This window comes from Cebus imitator, unplaced genomic scaffold (genome assembly GCF_001604975.1).
Source record: "Cebus imitator isolate Cc_AM_T3 unplaced genomic scaffold, Cebus_imitator-1.0 Scaffold9, whole genome shotgun sequence".
Taxonomy (NCBI): domain Eukaryota; kingdom Metazoa; phylum Chordata; class Mammalia; order Primates; family Cebidae; genus Cebus; species Cebus imitator.
The window spans coordinates 11003890-11020357 of record NW_016107324.1 but is presented as its reverse complement, the minus strand read 5'-3'; the positions used below and the strand labels follow the sequence as shown (position 1 = coordinate 11020357).

The following is a 16468-nucleotide window of genomic DNA, read 5'->3' as shown; positions in this document are numbered from 1 at the left end:
AAAAAAAAAAAAAAAAAAAAGAATACATGAGGTACTGATACAAGCTACGAAATGAATGAAACTTGAAAATATTTTGCTGAGTGATAGAAGCTCATCACAAAAGACCACTTATTCAATGATTCCATTTACAGGAAATGTCCAGAATAGACAAAATGATAGAGACAGAGAGTAGGTTAGTAGTTGCCTAGGACTTGAGGGTAAGGATTGGGGGAGAAATAGAGTGACTACTAATGGATATGGGGTTTCTCTGTGGGATGATGCTTTATAGTCTGTGTCTAGTAATCTGGTATCTGGAGTCCCTGTGGATGTGTCTTTTTAATGTTGTTTTGCTAAAGGGGTGTTTTCTCCTCCTGCATCTGTCTGTATTTGATTATGTAGGGGAGTCTGTATTTGAGATTTTATTGTCAGAAATAATTTGAAGCCTAGATGGATGTTGCATTTTTTCAAAAAAGAATTTTGCTTGCTTTTTTCGGGCACTTGGGAATGCCAGCAATCAGGTATCATCTTTAATACTTATCTGGAATAATACTTATCTGGATTACTGAGGATTTTTTGATCCCCCCTAAATTTTGTGAACATGGTAAGTACATCACTGACCTCACACTACTTCCAGCCTTGGTATCTGCCTTGGGATTTGTACACCCTGGCAGTTTGAAGAGAATAGTGTGGGTCCCTCTAACTTCCTATAAAATCCCACAAATGTTTTCTCCTTTATGATGCCATTTATAATTAACTATAAGACTTCCACAGGATTAGGGACTGAAACATCACATCCAATAATCAGATTAGTTTTCACTCTCAAAGTAATAGGATAATAGAAAATTGGAGGGAATAGGACCACATAGTCATGCCTATAAATCCCAGCACTTTGGAATGCCGAGGCGGGCGGAGCACATGAGTTCTGGAGTTTGACACCAGTCTGGCCAACATGGTAAAACTCCATCTCTACTAAGAATACAAAAAAAAATTAGCCGAGTGTGGTGGCACATGCCTGTAATCCCAGCTACTCGGGAAGCTGAGGCAGGAGAATCACTTGAACCCAGGAGGCGGAGGTTACAGTGAGCAGAGATTGTGCCACTGCACTCCAGCTTGGGTGACACAATGAGACTGTGTCCACACACACACACAAAAAATTAAAACATCTGCTTTTAAAAATGAGTAACAAAGCATTAAAGTGCTCATTCACAAAGTTATAGAACTGTATCTTGCAATTTAACATGAGGGGGATTAAAGGTGGGTCTCCGTTAGGAAATTAGGTAAAAATAATATTGTAGAAGCTAATAAAACTTATAACACTAACAATCAAATGTATTGGGAGATTGAACTACATTCCCTTCAGAATATTATCCCTATGGAGCAGGATTGGCCTGAAGCATATTTTGACTTCAGCAACAATAATTATAGTTTGTAATCACTAAACAGATACATGCTACAAAGTACACATTACTACAGATCAGGTAAGCAAATGAATTGTAAAGTTAGTTCAAATATATGAGAAAGCTTATGCTAGAATTTTTGGTTGGTTCAGCTATCTGTATAAGTCCAAACGAGCTGGTTATTAAAAATGTGTGGAATCTGTATATACATTTTGATTATCTATTTGATTCTATGATATTGTAAGACAAGTGGTAGCTCTCAGACTAGGAGTGATCATTTTGTCATGATAAGGCCTTGATCATGGATCAGGGATGTAGACTGCACTGTGGATTGTTTTGAGCATGACTCTTCTCTGAGGGGGGAAAACTCTCTCACACACAGAGCAGTGGTGGTGCTAGAGTTACAAGAAGAATGATAATTGGTATAACAAATTCTGAAAAATGAGAAAGATTAGGATCAAAGGACGATTATGTGGATTAGACTTGCTCAGAAGGTCACCCCTTTTTCTACAGCAGGGAGAGATGTGACCCTTTATACAGGGTTGAGAAGCAAATGCATGCAATGAGGTGAAGGCCTGATTATTCTCTCTGGCAGCTTAGGTAGTATAGTAGTCCCTTCGTCCAAAGTTTCAATTTCTGCAGTTTCAGCTACCAGTGGTCAACCATGGTTCAAAAATATTAAATGGAAAATTCCATAAATAAATAATTCATAAGTTTTAAATTGCATGCTGTTCTGAGCTGCATGATGAAATCTTGCACTGGCCCACTCCACTCCCTCCACCTGGGACGTGAATCCTCCCCCATCTAGCATATGGCACTGTAAATATCACCCGCCCTTCAGTCATTTCGTAGCCGTCTAGTTAGCAGATCATAGTCCTTGTATTCAAGTAAGCTTATTTTACTTAATAATGACCCCAAATGCAAGTCTTGATGCTAGCAATTTGGACATACCAAAGAAAAGCCTAAGTGGCTTTCTTTAAGTGAAAAGGTGAAAGTTCTCAACAAGAAAAGAAAAAAGTTGTATGTTGAGGTTGCTGAGATTCATGGTAAGAACGAATCTCCTGTGAAGTTGTGATAAAGGAAAAAGAAATTCATGCTAGGTTTGCTGTCGTACTACACATGGCAAAAGTTATGGCCACAGTGTGTTGATAAGTGCTTAGTTAAGAAGGAAAAGGCATTATATTTTCGTTTGTAAGACATGAACAGAAAACGTGTTCTGACAGCAATGTGTTGCACCAGATTAACTTAATCTTAATTAAAATTTATCATAGGTCTGCGTGTATAAGAAAAGGCACAGTATATATAGGGTTTGGTACTACCTGTGGTTTCAGGCACTCACTTGGGGTCTTGGAACATATCCCCTGAGGAAGGCAGAACTACTTATAAAGGAAAGGAGAAACCTAACCAGAATATACAAATGTGTATAAATCTACAGGGGATTATAAACTGAAGGAACTAATGCCTGATGGTCTCTATTTCCTCTATGAAACATGCAACAATATGATCAGCTAGGAAAATGTAGTGAAGGTTTGGAATAGCTACTGAGGAGGATGCAGAGGGCTGTGTAACAGAAATGCTGGGTAGTATTTAGGCGTGTGAATGTATACCCTAATGTGCACCAACCCACACAACTGGATAGTTTTCTCAAGTAGGATTCAGTCCATGTGTAGGACTAACAGGTGTTTCTGTAATGGATGTAAAAGGACACCAGGATGCAAAGGGGTTAAAGGCATTAGTACGGGTATGGTTGAAACCTGTGACTCATTTCAAAGTACATATTTTTTTTTTTTTTTTTTTTTTTGAGACGGAGTTTCGCTCTTGTTACCCAGGCTGGAGTGCAATGGCGCGATCTCGGCTCACCGCAACCTCTGCCTCCTGGGTTCAGGCAATTCTCCTGCCTCAGCCTCCTGAGTAGCTGGGATTACAGGCACGCGCCACCATGCCCAGCTAATGTTTTGTATTTTTAGTAGAGATGGGGTTTCACCGTGTTGACCAGGATGGTCTCGATCTCTTGACCTCGTGATCCACCCGCCTCAGCCTCCCAAAGTGCTGGGATTACAGGCTTGAGCCACCGTGTCCGGCCCTTCAAAGTACATATTCTATGTAGATTTTTCACGAAAAAGAAACATTCCGCAACTTAAGAACAGAGAGTCTTCCCTTCCAGGGCCTAGGATTTCTCCGTTATACTCAGAAGATATTCAGATATTTTTGAAAGAATGAATTAACTAATAAACTAAAATCTGACTTTGCTAAGCATTTCTGAATGTAAGTATTAGGTTTACTTTTGTGATGAATATGTTGATTATTTCAGAGAATTAGAATTCTGTCCCTAGAGTCACATTCCTATAATTTACTTATACTAAAATGACTAGACCAATGCCAAATTCAATCTGGAACACAAAAGTTTATTAGAATAAAAATACACATACAATATCAACACTAAAATTATTTTGCATCGCATATAGCTTTTACCTCCATTAGTTTTTTTTTAATGCTTTTAAAGTCTATGCTCTAAATAATTTGCACATTTGTAAACAAATCTTAGATTACCAAAGATGCAGTGTATCTATCAGATATTGAATAGCAAAACTTAAGGATGGGAACTGATAGCAAAGTCCAATTACACTAAACTTTCCTGTAAATTTTTGGAAAGAGAGGAAAAGATCAAAATAATTCACTTGAAATGAGGTACGATGCATATGAAAAGGTTTTTAGTAGCATATATCACAATGTTGAGATGAGAATATTAAAAACATTCATGGAAAATTCACTTTGATGTTTTGCATAGTCTAGGTTATTTTTTTAAAAAACAAAAAATTAAAAATTACCCAAATTCCTTATTAGAAAAAGAGACAATTATGTGGTTCTACTTAGGGTCTATGTATGTTCTAAGTCTTTCTCTCCTTTAGAGAAAAAAGAGATTATCTGATTCTATTTAGGATCTGTGTACATTCTAAGCCTCTCATTTGGAAAAAAAAAGAAACATTCTCAAGTCTATAGAAGAGGAAAAAATTAAGATTAGAACCAACATTTCAAGCTGCCTTTTGGAAACAAAATTAAAAACAGAGGTAGATGGTTAATTATTAGTGCCCAAGTTACTCAGGTGACTAATTCTTGTCTTGGTACACATTCACCAAATTTTATACTTGAAGCCAAATAGTAAATAACTTTAGGAGTAGAGAGTAATACGTAGCAGAAGTTATTTTCTTTATGTCAAAGAAAAGTAATAAAAACAAACCAGGCTTACAATCCCTGTTAAGGAGATGATTGTTTAAAGCACTACAGTTCATGCGCTTTTTAAAGCAGGAGAATGAACCTTGCCCCAAGCTTCTTAGGTGTATCTGAGGCCAGCCACAAGCTTCATCAGGCCTGTTCAGTCCAAGTAGGACTGTAGGGTGCCTCGGCGCCGGACGTCGCAGGTCCAGCAGTGGAAGCCTCCTCCCAGAGAATTGGCGTTACGAATGTTAACCTTAATGGTACTGATACCTGCATTGAAAGAGAGATGAGGTCAGTGAGATGGACTAACATGACGCTTCTCCTAGAGAAAGTGGGCCTACAGAGCTGGAGGAATCCTGTGGTTCTAATCTTTATGGATACCCAACCCAGATTAGTCTTTTCTCTTCCAATTTTATTTTTACCAAATATATTTCACCTACTAATATAAAATCTTCTCCAAAAAGTCAACAGAGACTCTGAAGTTTTGTTCTATTGACTATTCATAAGTCAATAGACTTAAGCAGATATACCTACCAAATGTTCAAAATGGTCAAGTACTAAAATCTCAAGGCCTTTTGGAATTATACATTAACTACTTTGTCTAATTTTACCATGTTAATTTAGTAGGCAAAGCATAATTTAGCTGACCTGAAACACTGACTTTACATATTCACATATAAGGAGAGTTTATCTGATACAGATTAACTTCAGCAGGCCACCTTAAGGAAACAATGGAAGGAGCTGGTATTTTAATATCTAGGTTTGTATGGTTATACAGGTACCAAAGCAAATCCAACAATCAGTTTAATCTGGTACCATCTGTAATGACAAGGCTGTGATGTGACTGGCCTATTTAACCAACAGTATTTCAGAAATATCTGTTGTGTTAGACATAGTAGGGTTTTAAAAAGAAAATCTATTCTTCTTCCTCAAGGAACTAATTATTTTAAGAGGGGGATAAGCTACAAAGTCACTAAAGGATCCACTGGTATAGCCAGGGAGAAGGCAGCGGCATGAGTCATTCAGAAAGACTTTCCTGGCCGGGCATGGTGGCTCACGCCTGTAATCCCAGCACTTTGGGAGGCAGAGGTGGGCAGGTCACTTGAGGTCAAGAGTTCAAGACCAGCCCGGCCAACATGGGGAAACCCCATCTCTACTAAAAATACAAAAATGGGCCAGGCATGGTGGTGTGTGCCTCTAATCCTAGCTACTCAGGAAGCTGAGACAGGAGAATTGCTTGAACCCAGCAATTGTAGGTTGCAGTGAGCCTAGGTGGCACCACCACACTCCAGCCTGGGTGACAGAGCTGTCTCCAAAAAAAAACATACATACATACACACATATACACACACACACGTGCACACACACACACGTGCACACACACACACCCCTTTATAATAGCTCATATGAAAATCCTTTCCTTCAACATTTTTCTCAATAGTACTGGAATCACTGGTCTAAATTTTGGATATCAGGATAAGTAAACTTCTACTTAAGTAAAACCCAGTCCTGCTCTTCAGTTCAAAACTGAATGATTTACAACACCCTTTATTGCACTTCACTACTTTATTAACTATGCTTATCACACATAAAAGTCACTTCTGTATCTGTACCCTTATGAGTCCTTTAAAGTATGTGATGACAAGTTGGTTTTAAAGGACCCACATGACTTCTTATTTGAAGAAGGGCTGATCAAGCTATCTGCCCATCTTCAAAGGGGTGGTTTTCCACACATGGGCACCAGGAGATTGGCTAAGTCATGTAAGATTGATAAACTTATTGCTAAAGGAGTGTCTCAGGAGCTCAGGATGCATCTCTAACTTTTTGGGGCTACGCATGTTGAAAACAAAAATACTGACCTTCTGTTAATAACTTGGTGCCTCTAAAAGGAACCAAACTGAATTAGATAAACCATATATCAAACCTATCATGTCATTTCTTTAGTGATTCTCATTTAATATTTTCATGTATGACAACATGTTTCATTTGTTGTACATACCCAGCTTTTCAAACATCTTTTGAATTGGAACTTCATTGGCATCCACCATAACACGTTTTTCATCTAGCATTAAGACATTCATGGAAAGCCATTTGGATGACATCCAGAGTGGATGATCTAAAAACAGCAACAACTGTTAAACCATGTCTGCTGTCATTTTTGTTTAAAGCAAGGATTTACAAGTGAAGAATATTAAAGTGACAGCTCAATTCTTTCAGTAGTTTACTTTCCACATGAACACTTATTTTAATCTTAAAACAATTTATCTACAAACGGTATGAATCAATCCATACTCATTATACATTTGAATTTTACCCTGTTTTCTTTTAAAAGTCATATCTTGGCTGGGCATGGTGTAATCCTAGCATTATGGGAGGCTGGGGTGGGACGATCCCTTGAGCCCAGGAGTTTGACACTATTGCCCAGAGATGGTGTCTCACTGGGCAACATAGCAAGATGCCAGCTCTACAAATAAAAAAACAACTTGCTGGGCATAGTGACCTGCACTTGTAGTCCCAGCTACTTAGGAAGTTGAAGTGGAAAGATCACTTGAGCCCAGGAGCCTGAGGCTATAGTGAGCTGTAACTGCACAACTGCACTCAAGCCTGTGCAACACAGCGAGACACTGTCTCAAAAAAAGAGTCATATCTTGATTTATGTGATGTTGTTTTATTCTGTCTTCTCCTCACTTCATTATCTATGGAAGAAAAACTTGCAAACACAAGTCCCAGCCTTGTTCTGATGCTCGTAATCCAAAGCACCACTTTACACTTTACTGAGGAAACACTTTCTTTAAGCTGCTAACATTTGCTCTCTATAGGCAAAAGATCCTTGGTCACTAAAGTAATCATTTTAGCTTATCAGTGTATGAAAGTAAACATACCGTCTGGGATGACTGGTATTGGAGGAGTAATGATAGTCCATCCTGCTTTCTTGAAAAGATCAATCTGTAAGACCAAAAAAAAAAAAAAAACTCAAATCCTTAAATCCACATATACTATTATTACTCTTAGTCTCTAATAGCCTTTATCATTAATTATTTTTGAGAAGCCGTCTTCTCAGCTTCCAAAATAAATAAATTAAAATTTCTAAACATTTGATGATTTTGTCTGAATCCTAAAAATGTACATAAAATCTCCAAATTAAAGTTGAAAAGTAACAGAAATGTTAACGCTTTTAAAAATAGTCTTATATTTTTCTCAGGTTTCAGAGACTTAAAATACCAAAGACAATTCCTTAAGAAATTCTCATTTTAAAAACTGAAAAAATTTCCTATTTAGTTACAAGGAAACAAAAATGTGAGTATGTCAAACCCACAGTCCTTTTATTTCTTTGCCCATCACTTTGAATCTAAGACCATGGTATAAAGACAGGTGTTAACTATGCATTCTCAAAGAACCATATTGTTCTTAGTGACCTTTACAACTCAGCCATCCCTGTGTTCACACACCCACTTACTGTATGAATAAATAATAAAATGAAATGAGTAAGAAGGGGTGGCCATTGGATTTAAAAATAAAAAACAGAAATGAACAGTGACACAGTATAATAGTGGTTTTTAAAAGTTGTACTACAGCCTTGCAAATAACAGAAAATCACTCACCACCTAACTGGAATTAGGGAGCTGTGGACAGAAAGTAGGAGACTGCAGGTGAAGGGGATAGACCAGCTGCCATGCAGTGGCTCTGCTTCTCCCTACTGAGCAGGGTTGGCCAATGGGAGCCTAACCCACCGTAGAGGGAAGACAATCATTGCCCAGTGGCATTGCCTTGGCCATGCAGGGATCATCTTGTCTACAGTTCAGTGCTGTGGAACCACTACTGCAAGTTATGAGATAATACCACCCTGTTTGATAAAAATACACACATATGCACAAACTGGAAGCTTTGACAATAGCAAGCAGCCAAAGTCTGATGATCCCATGCTAATTATTGTGTCAACTATGTATATTTCTGCATATTGGACATCTTGTAATAAACAAACCATAGGAGATCCAATGTTTGATCATAATAATGTTGAGTGTTGCTGAATCTGTCATTTAGAACCATTAGGAATCATGGAAGTGCTTAAAATAAAAGTGGCAATTATTGACCAGGTACAGTGGCTCACATCTGTAATCCCAGCACTTTAAGAGGCCGAGGCGGGCAGATCACCTGAGGTCAGGAGTTTGAGACCAGCTTGGCCAACATGGTGAAACCCCGTCTCTCCTAAAAATACAAAAAAAAAAAAAAAATTAGCTGGACATAGTGGTGCACATCTGTAGTCCCAGCTACTCGGGACCTGAGGCTGGGGAATCGGTTGAACCTGGGAGACAGAGGTTGCAGTGAGCAGAGATCACGCCACTGCACTCCAGCCTGGGAGAAACAGCGAGACTCCGTCTCAAAAAACAAACAAACAAACAAAAAACAGTGGCAATTATTTTAGTTACTAGATTCTATTGCTTTTCCAGAGTCCCAAGAAATCTCTTACCTGGTGACATGGTCGGTCAGGGTTGGAAAGCACAAGACCAGGTCCAATGATGTTGAAGGTGGCATCAATATGCATGGGATTGGGGTCTTTAAAGGAGATGATATGCACTCTGTAGTCTGGAGCAAGATGCCTACGCATCCATTCAATACCTAGGTAGTTTGTAACCTGAAAACAAAAGAAAGAGATACAATCTACAAATACTTGGTTCTATGTCTAGAAAACTAAAAATATTCAAAGTGAAAAAAATTTAGGATGAAAATATTTTAATTTGGAATTAAAGAATACAATAATATAGTGTGAAATTTCAGAGGCAGCCTGCATTAACCTGGCTTCTCTGTGCAAAAATATCTCTTCCAGCTCGAATGAAGTCAGCAGCATCAAAGCATGGCTCAAACTCAGTCGTCACAAATTTTCCCTGAGCAGCCAATTTGTGTCTGTCTTCTACAGAGTGGATGGGATAAGCCTAATTGGAACAAGAATAAACACACTCAATGCATTGGATTATAAATAATTTGAGAAAATTATTTATAAGGTATACAGTACTAAAAATATTAGTTTAACATTATTTCCCAAAATATTACTACTCAGTTCTCCACTCAAACAGGCCTGGGAAAAAAACAGGTCCATGATAAATAAACCAAAACAACAATAAAACAAGAAACTAGGCTTTACAGTAATTTCCTGATGTAGTAGTCCCCCTTTACACATGATTTCATTTTCCATGGTTTCAGTTACCCACAGTCAAGTGTCATCACAAAATATTAAGATATTTTGAGAGAAACAGGGAGACCACACTCACCTAACTTTTAGTAAAATATATTTACATAATTGTTCCATTTTATTATTAATTATTGTTGTTAGTCTCTTACTGTGCCTAATTTGTAAATCAAACTTTATCATAGGTATGTATATATAGGAAAAAACAAAATATATGGAGTTGACTAACAGCATCAACTGAGGGGCTGGAATGTATCCCCTGAGGATGAGAGGGGACTATGTACTCAGGAAAAAAGTGGTGAGGCAGTATCTGATTCTGAAAATATTCCATGACCCATATGGAAAGTCAACTGGATGAAGTCATTCTGTTCTTTTAGAAAAGGAATTTGGTCCTGAGCCTAACTCATACCATAAATTGAGATGCCATGTTTCCCCTGCCAAATTTGATTTGGAGTGGCAAAATTAATTCATTATTTATTTCTGTCTTTAAACCCCTAGAAGCAATTTTGATTTTAAAATTTTTTCTATAAAAGATCAAATGGTAACTGATTTAATAAGGAACATATATTTCATTTTACTGTGAATTTGGCCTGTGGACCAGGTTTTTTTTTTCTAGAAGAAGAAAGTGAACTTCAGTCTAGTGGCTTTTCTGGTTCCACTAATGAATAGTGGTACACTTGCAGGCAAGTTTTTCCCCCTCTAATGGAATAATACTACAGTATCCTTAGGGTTGTTATGAAAAACAAACAGGATTGAGGATGTAAATAAAGGGTTTAACCCAGGACCCAGAACAAAGTAAGCACCAAAAAATGTTAGCTATTATTATTATTATCATAGGATCATTTACTCTTATCATATTCATCATAAATCAATCACTTTCAAAAAATAAGATGATGTTTTCTATTTCTAAAATGTATAATATAGACAAGGTATCAGATTATCTTACTCTTTGTGGATCATTTAGAAAAACTAGTAATAAGCTAGCCTATTATTAGGGACTCACCTGGTCATAAAGCTCATCAGCCATTGTGGGCTTAGGAGCTGTTGTCCACTTGGCACCACGGTGGAAGTAGTCTTTGATAATTGACCGGTATGCTCGGTACTCAAAGAAGCGTGCACGCCATGCCATGGGAGCCTCAATAATCTCATTGCCTACAACTATCAGGATGTCTCGAGGCATTGCACTGTACAAACCTGTCAGACCAAAAAATTCCATGACAACTTCAGTAGTGTTAATTTCCAAAACAAAAAAGGTCTATATAGGGACAGGCAAAGTGGCACATGCCTGTAGTCCCAGCACTTTGGGAGGCCAAGGCAGGCAGATGACACTTGATCCTGACGGGGCTGGTTAGGAGTTCGAGACCAGCCCGGCCAACATGGTGAAACCCCATGTCTACTAAAAGGATACAAAGAAAATTAGCTGGGCATGGTGTCACGTGCCTGTAATCCTAGCTACTCGGGTGACTGAGGCAGAAGAATCTCTTGAACCAGGAGGCGAAGGCTGCAGTGAGTAGAGATCGTGCCCCTTCACTCCAGCTTGGGTGACAGAGTGAGACTCTGTCTCAAAAAAAAAGTCTATATAATATGACCTCTTTTTTTTGTTAAAAAATTACTAAAAATACCTTTATATATGTATATATGAAAATGGCAAAAAATTTGAATCATACACACTAGATTGCTAACATGAATTCTGTGTGGTGGTGGGGAAGCAAAGAAAAAAAAGAAAAGGAAAAAAGTGAAGGAATAAAGTCCTTGTACAAAGAGATTTTGAACCACCAAGCTTTCACCATTTGTAAGCTCCTTTCTTGCTATACAGAAACAGAGCTCTTAAAGGACTATCAGTATCACAAGATAAAATTTGAGCCAAGGATCAATCTAAAGCTAGAAATTAGATCAGTGACCTAAGGCACAACAACAGTTGTACAGCAATGTCAGTTAAAAATAAAATGCAAATGTTTCTATTCCCCTTTAAATTTCTGTTCTTGCATAAAATTAAACGAATCCACTGTTCTTATGTAAGGAAATGACTATAAAGTTTAGGAAAAATTGTTCTTTCGAGGAGATTCCACTAGATGAAATGGAGTTTAGACTGTATACATCTTAATCATATCAACATGGACCAAACCATTCCTAAATAAATCTTTAAAGTTTTCAAGAACTAGCAAACCAAAGGACTCTCCAAGAAATTTTTTGGAGTTTTCCCCTTACACATTAAGAAAGACATTGAAAACTCAGACACTGGCAGTTTAGTTATGTAACATCACTTACCCGTAGACTCAAAATCAGGAGTTTTATACTTCAATGACCAGTCAATGGGGTCAGGCCTCCTCACTGTCACTCCTTCCATTTTTAAAATATTGCACATTTCTTCAATTTCAGCAACAGCCTTTTTCAAATGATCTTTGGGAAAATAATGCCCTCCATGCTTCTGGTAAAATGGCCAGTACTTTTCATATGTGTTGGCCTGGAAGTAGAAACAAATAAATGCAATGCTTACAGCAGAAAAATACAGCTCAGGATAGGTTCATAGGCAGTGAACAGCTCTTTGTATAAGGTATGGGAATTGAAACTACAACCATGTCACGTTCAGTGCTGATCCCTAGCACTGGGCACACGAGCTCTCTGGGGAGACACTCAATATCTGTTGAATGAAGAACTCTGAAATATCTTGATATTTTGAGGCCTTTTGGCTCCTTCTGCCTGAGATCTCATGCCCAACCACTAACAGCACGTTTACCTTCAGACAGGCTTGGAATCCTCTTGGTCAGTTTTTTTTAACCATGTTTTGCAGACAAAACAGGTCATAGCACTTCCATTAGACAGCCTCAATGAAATGAAACAAGAGAACACACAAACCAGCATAAGAGAATAAAAACACTTATACTAAGCCAAAACCATGGCTACCTATGCATCTTGGAATTGTCTGGAAAACAGCACCTCAAGGTATTTTGTGAGGGGGAAAAAAAGATATTTTGTCCTGTTAATATCAGGAACATACTTTCAAATATGCTTTATTTCTCTTAAAGCCCCATTATTGGCCAGGGATGGTGGCTCAGCCTGTAATCCCAGCATTTTGGGAGGCTGAGGTGGGCAGACTGCTCGAGGTCAAGAGTTCAAGACCAGCCTGGCCAACATGGCAAAACCCCATCTCTCCTAAAAATTCAAAAATTAGCTGGGCCTGGTGGCACATGCCTGTAGTTGTAGCTACTTCAGAGGGTGAGGCAGGAGAACTGCTTGAACCCAGGAGGCAGAGGTTGCAGTAAGCCAAGCCCACGCCACTGCACTCCAGCCTGGGCAACAGAGTGAGACTCCATCTCAAAAAAAACCAATAACCATTATTGATTTTCCCATTCAACAGAATTAACACTTGACAAAATTGTGTGATAATGCAAGTCTGCCTTTAGTACTTCACTGTCAATATAACTCATGCCAACCACACCTCTCTTTTTTCTAATCCATTCAGCTCTCACATCTGTTCAGGTCTTTTTGTCATAGAACAAAATGATCTGATAAGCAAAGTCACAAATTTTTAGTAACAGAAAAAAAAATTTAGAAAGTTTCTACAGCTATACATATTTTAAAAGACAACCAAACAGAAAACAGGTGAAGGCTTTAAAAAGGATAAATCAATTTGCTAAAAATTATTCTTGAATTAGGGTAGGTGCAACAGCTGTAAAATATTGGTTTTCTTTTCTTTTCTTTTCTTTTTTTTACATGGAGTCTTACTCTGTTGCCCAGGCTGGAGTGCAGTGGTGTGGTCTCAGTTCACTGCAACCACCACCTCCCAAGTTCAGGCGATTCTCCTGCCTCACTCTCCTGAGTAGCTAGGATTATAGGCCCCTGCCACCATGCCTGGCTAACTTTTTGTATTTTTAGTAGAGAGGGGATTTCACCATGTTGGCCAGGCTGGTCTCGAACTCCTGACCTCATGATCCACCTGCCTTAGCTTCCCAAAGCACTGGGATTACAAGTGTGAGCCACCGCACCTGGCCAAAATATTGGTTTTCAAAAATGTAAAAATCTAGAAAGATTATCCATTCAGATTGTTTTGCACAGTCTAAGTTCTCAATCTGCATAAATACCTTGAGAAATGTACATGATGTATCTTCCCATTTTTCAAGCTAGATGAAGCAGAACTCCAATCAGAGAATCCAAACTCTATGAAAAAGCCTTAAATCTTTATCAAAAAATTAGCAAAGCAACGTACATTGATATATTTTAAGTTAAAAATGTTTTAAATTTAGATTTTTGTTTTAAAATGTTTAAAGCAGGTATTTTAAAAATGTTTCTTTATATAATTGATGAACTGACCAACTATTAGTCCTGATCATGTCAGATATAAGGGTCTCCACCATAAATCAGATAATTTCAGAAAGCAGTAAGTAGCAGAAAGAAGGTGTAAAACTTGGTTATGGACTCAAGTGTGTCAGAATGTGTCTACTTTAGCTGGGTATTCTTATTTGGTCTCCCAGCTATCCCATCAGAGAAACAGGGCAAGTTCTCATGTGCTTATTTCACATGTAAGGAAAGAGGCTCTGGGAGGTCACGTGCTTGCTAACTATCTGGACAAGCAGGACTAGAACTCAAGTGCTCTGACTCTTATTCGAATAGTGTCCCTAATACACTATGGGACTTGGCCATGTTATGCTGGTTTGAACACTTCTAACTAGATATGTAAAAACTTTTAAGAATGGAATTGCTTAACAGGTTCAAATTGTCCCAATGGCTTTTCCTCATCAAGACTGACCAAATATCTAGATGTTTACTTCTTTAATGTCAAAGACAGTATCTTTTCTAGATTTTGTGTCTCTACTTCCATTTTTATCTCAGTCTGATAAATATGAAATATATGAAAGTAGATTTATCTCTTGTTAGTTCAATATCCAGGTTCACATCAGTTACACTGGAACCCAGCTTGGTGAATAGGGAATAAGCCAAGAAACATGTCTTTAGAAAAACTGAATGATGCCAGTGAAACTCTTAAATAGAGGTTGGTAAACAAAGGTCCATGGGCCAAATTTGGCCTACTGCTCATTTTTGTAAATAAAGTTTTATGGGAACATAGGCACACTCATTTGTTTACATACTGTCTATCTGGCCACTTTTGCACTACAATGGCATAGTTGAGAGTTGAGTAGTTGCAACAAAGACTGATAGTCCGCAAAGCCTAAATTACTTATCTGATAGACAAAGTTTGCTGACCCCTGGGGTCTGAATCATTAATTAGTTCTTTTTTTTAAAATTCTTTTTTTTTTTTATACTTTAAGTTCTGGTGTCCATGTGCATAATGCGCAGGTTTGTTACATAGGTATACATGTGCCGTGGTGGTTTGCTGCATCCATCACCCCATCATCTACATTAGGTAATTCTCCTAATGCTATCCCTCCCCTATCCCCCCCCCACTGCTATCCCTTCCTTATCCCCCATATATATATATATATTTTTTTTTTTTGAGATGGAGTCTCGCTCTGTTGTCATTGTGGAGTGCAGTGGCATGATTTCACTGCAAGTTCCACCTCCTGGGTTCAAGCAATTCTGCCTCAGCCTCCCGAGTAGCTGGGACTATAGGTGCATGCCACCACGCCCAGCTAATTTTTGTATTGTTAGTAGAGACAGGGTTTCACCATGTTGGCCAGGCTGGTCTTGATCTTTTGACCTCGTGATCTGCCCAACTGGGCCTCCTGAAGTGCTGGGATTACAGGCATAAGCCACTGCACCCTGCCTTAATTAGTTCTTTACTTTTAAAGGTCTGTAGGCAAACAGCAGACTGAATTTCTGGCCTATGAAAAATGTTATCAGCATTAAACGTTTTTAAAGACCAAGCTACCCTTTCAAAAAACAAAATAAAAGCACTCTACTGTTTTCTACTCCTATGAATTTCTGCAACAGCAACCAGAAAGAGGGTAATAATGACTCTTTATATTCCTCTCAGACACATGCTGGTACTACTTATCCATTCACCACTTCCTCTTTCTCATGCCAGGCACATCTCCTACAATCCACTAGGGACAAGAAGCCTTTGAAAATTTAACACTGAGTTACAGGAGATGCAGAGTTATGCTGTCTTGCCAGACTCATTTCAAAGTATCCTCCCTATGTGACTATTTGTGCAGAGTGAAGCTTGCCTTGATAAATTAAACTTTCCTGGGAGAAAAAAGTTATTTGAACAAATGTGAATTTTTCTCGTAGTTTATAATCTGACAAAGGTTGGACAAAGTCCAAATGATCAGGGCACAATACATTTTATAAGAAATATCTAGAAATGGGTTTACACTTCCTTTATTAACCCTGCTAAATGAGCTAACAATCATTTACCAAGTTGTCTGCAAGATAACTAACACTATATTAGATGCTCAGCATATGATGTTTTTAATAATCTGTTGCAAATATGTCTGTATTCCTTGAACCTCTATAGTCTTTCAAAGCCTATAATCCTTTACAGAGGTTTGCCAAGTGAATTTTTAAATACTGTCTTTGGAAGGCTAAAAAATAACAATAGAAATGTATTTAATGTATGTATAAGCTTATATTACACTAATCTTGATTAATCTTGTATTTTATAAAAGGTACTTTATCAAGGGCTTTATTTTTAAAAAGACAAAAGCAGGCTGGGCGCGGTGGCTCACGCCTGTAATCCCAGCACTTTGGGAGGCCGAGGTGGGCAGATCACCTGAGGTCAGGAGTGTGAGAC

The 16468-nt window shown here is 38.1% G+C and overlaps 1 protein-coding gene across 2 annotated transcripts in view; it reads right to left on the bottom strand.

The window, feature by feature from the left end:
* Positions 1-3760: 3760 nt before the first annotated feature.
* Positions 3761-16468, bottom strand: part of GATM (glycine amidinotransferase) — a 17656-nt gene continuing 4948 nt past the window's right edge. The window contains exons 3-9 of one of the 2 annotated variants that reach the window (XR_001830098.2): positions 12046-12241; positions 10781-10971; positions 9386-9523; positions 9061-9225; positions 7475-7538; positions 6592-6724; positions 3761-4862 (exon numbers count right to left, since the gene is read on the bottom strand). Coding sequence is in view for 1 of the 2 variants with exons in the window: in XM_017545460.1 (XP_017400949.1) it covers positions 4750-4862; positions 6592-6708; positions 7475-7538; positions 9061-9225; positions 9386-9523; positions 10781-10971; positions 12046-12241 (984 nt within the window). In the remaining variant the exon portion in view is untranslated. The remainder of the gene's footprint in view (positions 4863-6591; positions 6725-7474; positions 7539-9060; positions 9226-9385; positions 9524-10780; positions 10972-12045; positions 12242-16468) is intronic. The other variant, XM_017545460.1, reaches the window with a different exon arrangement.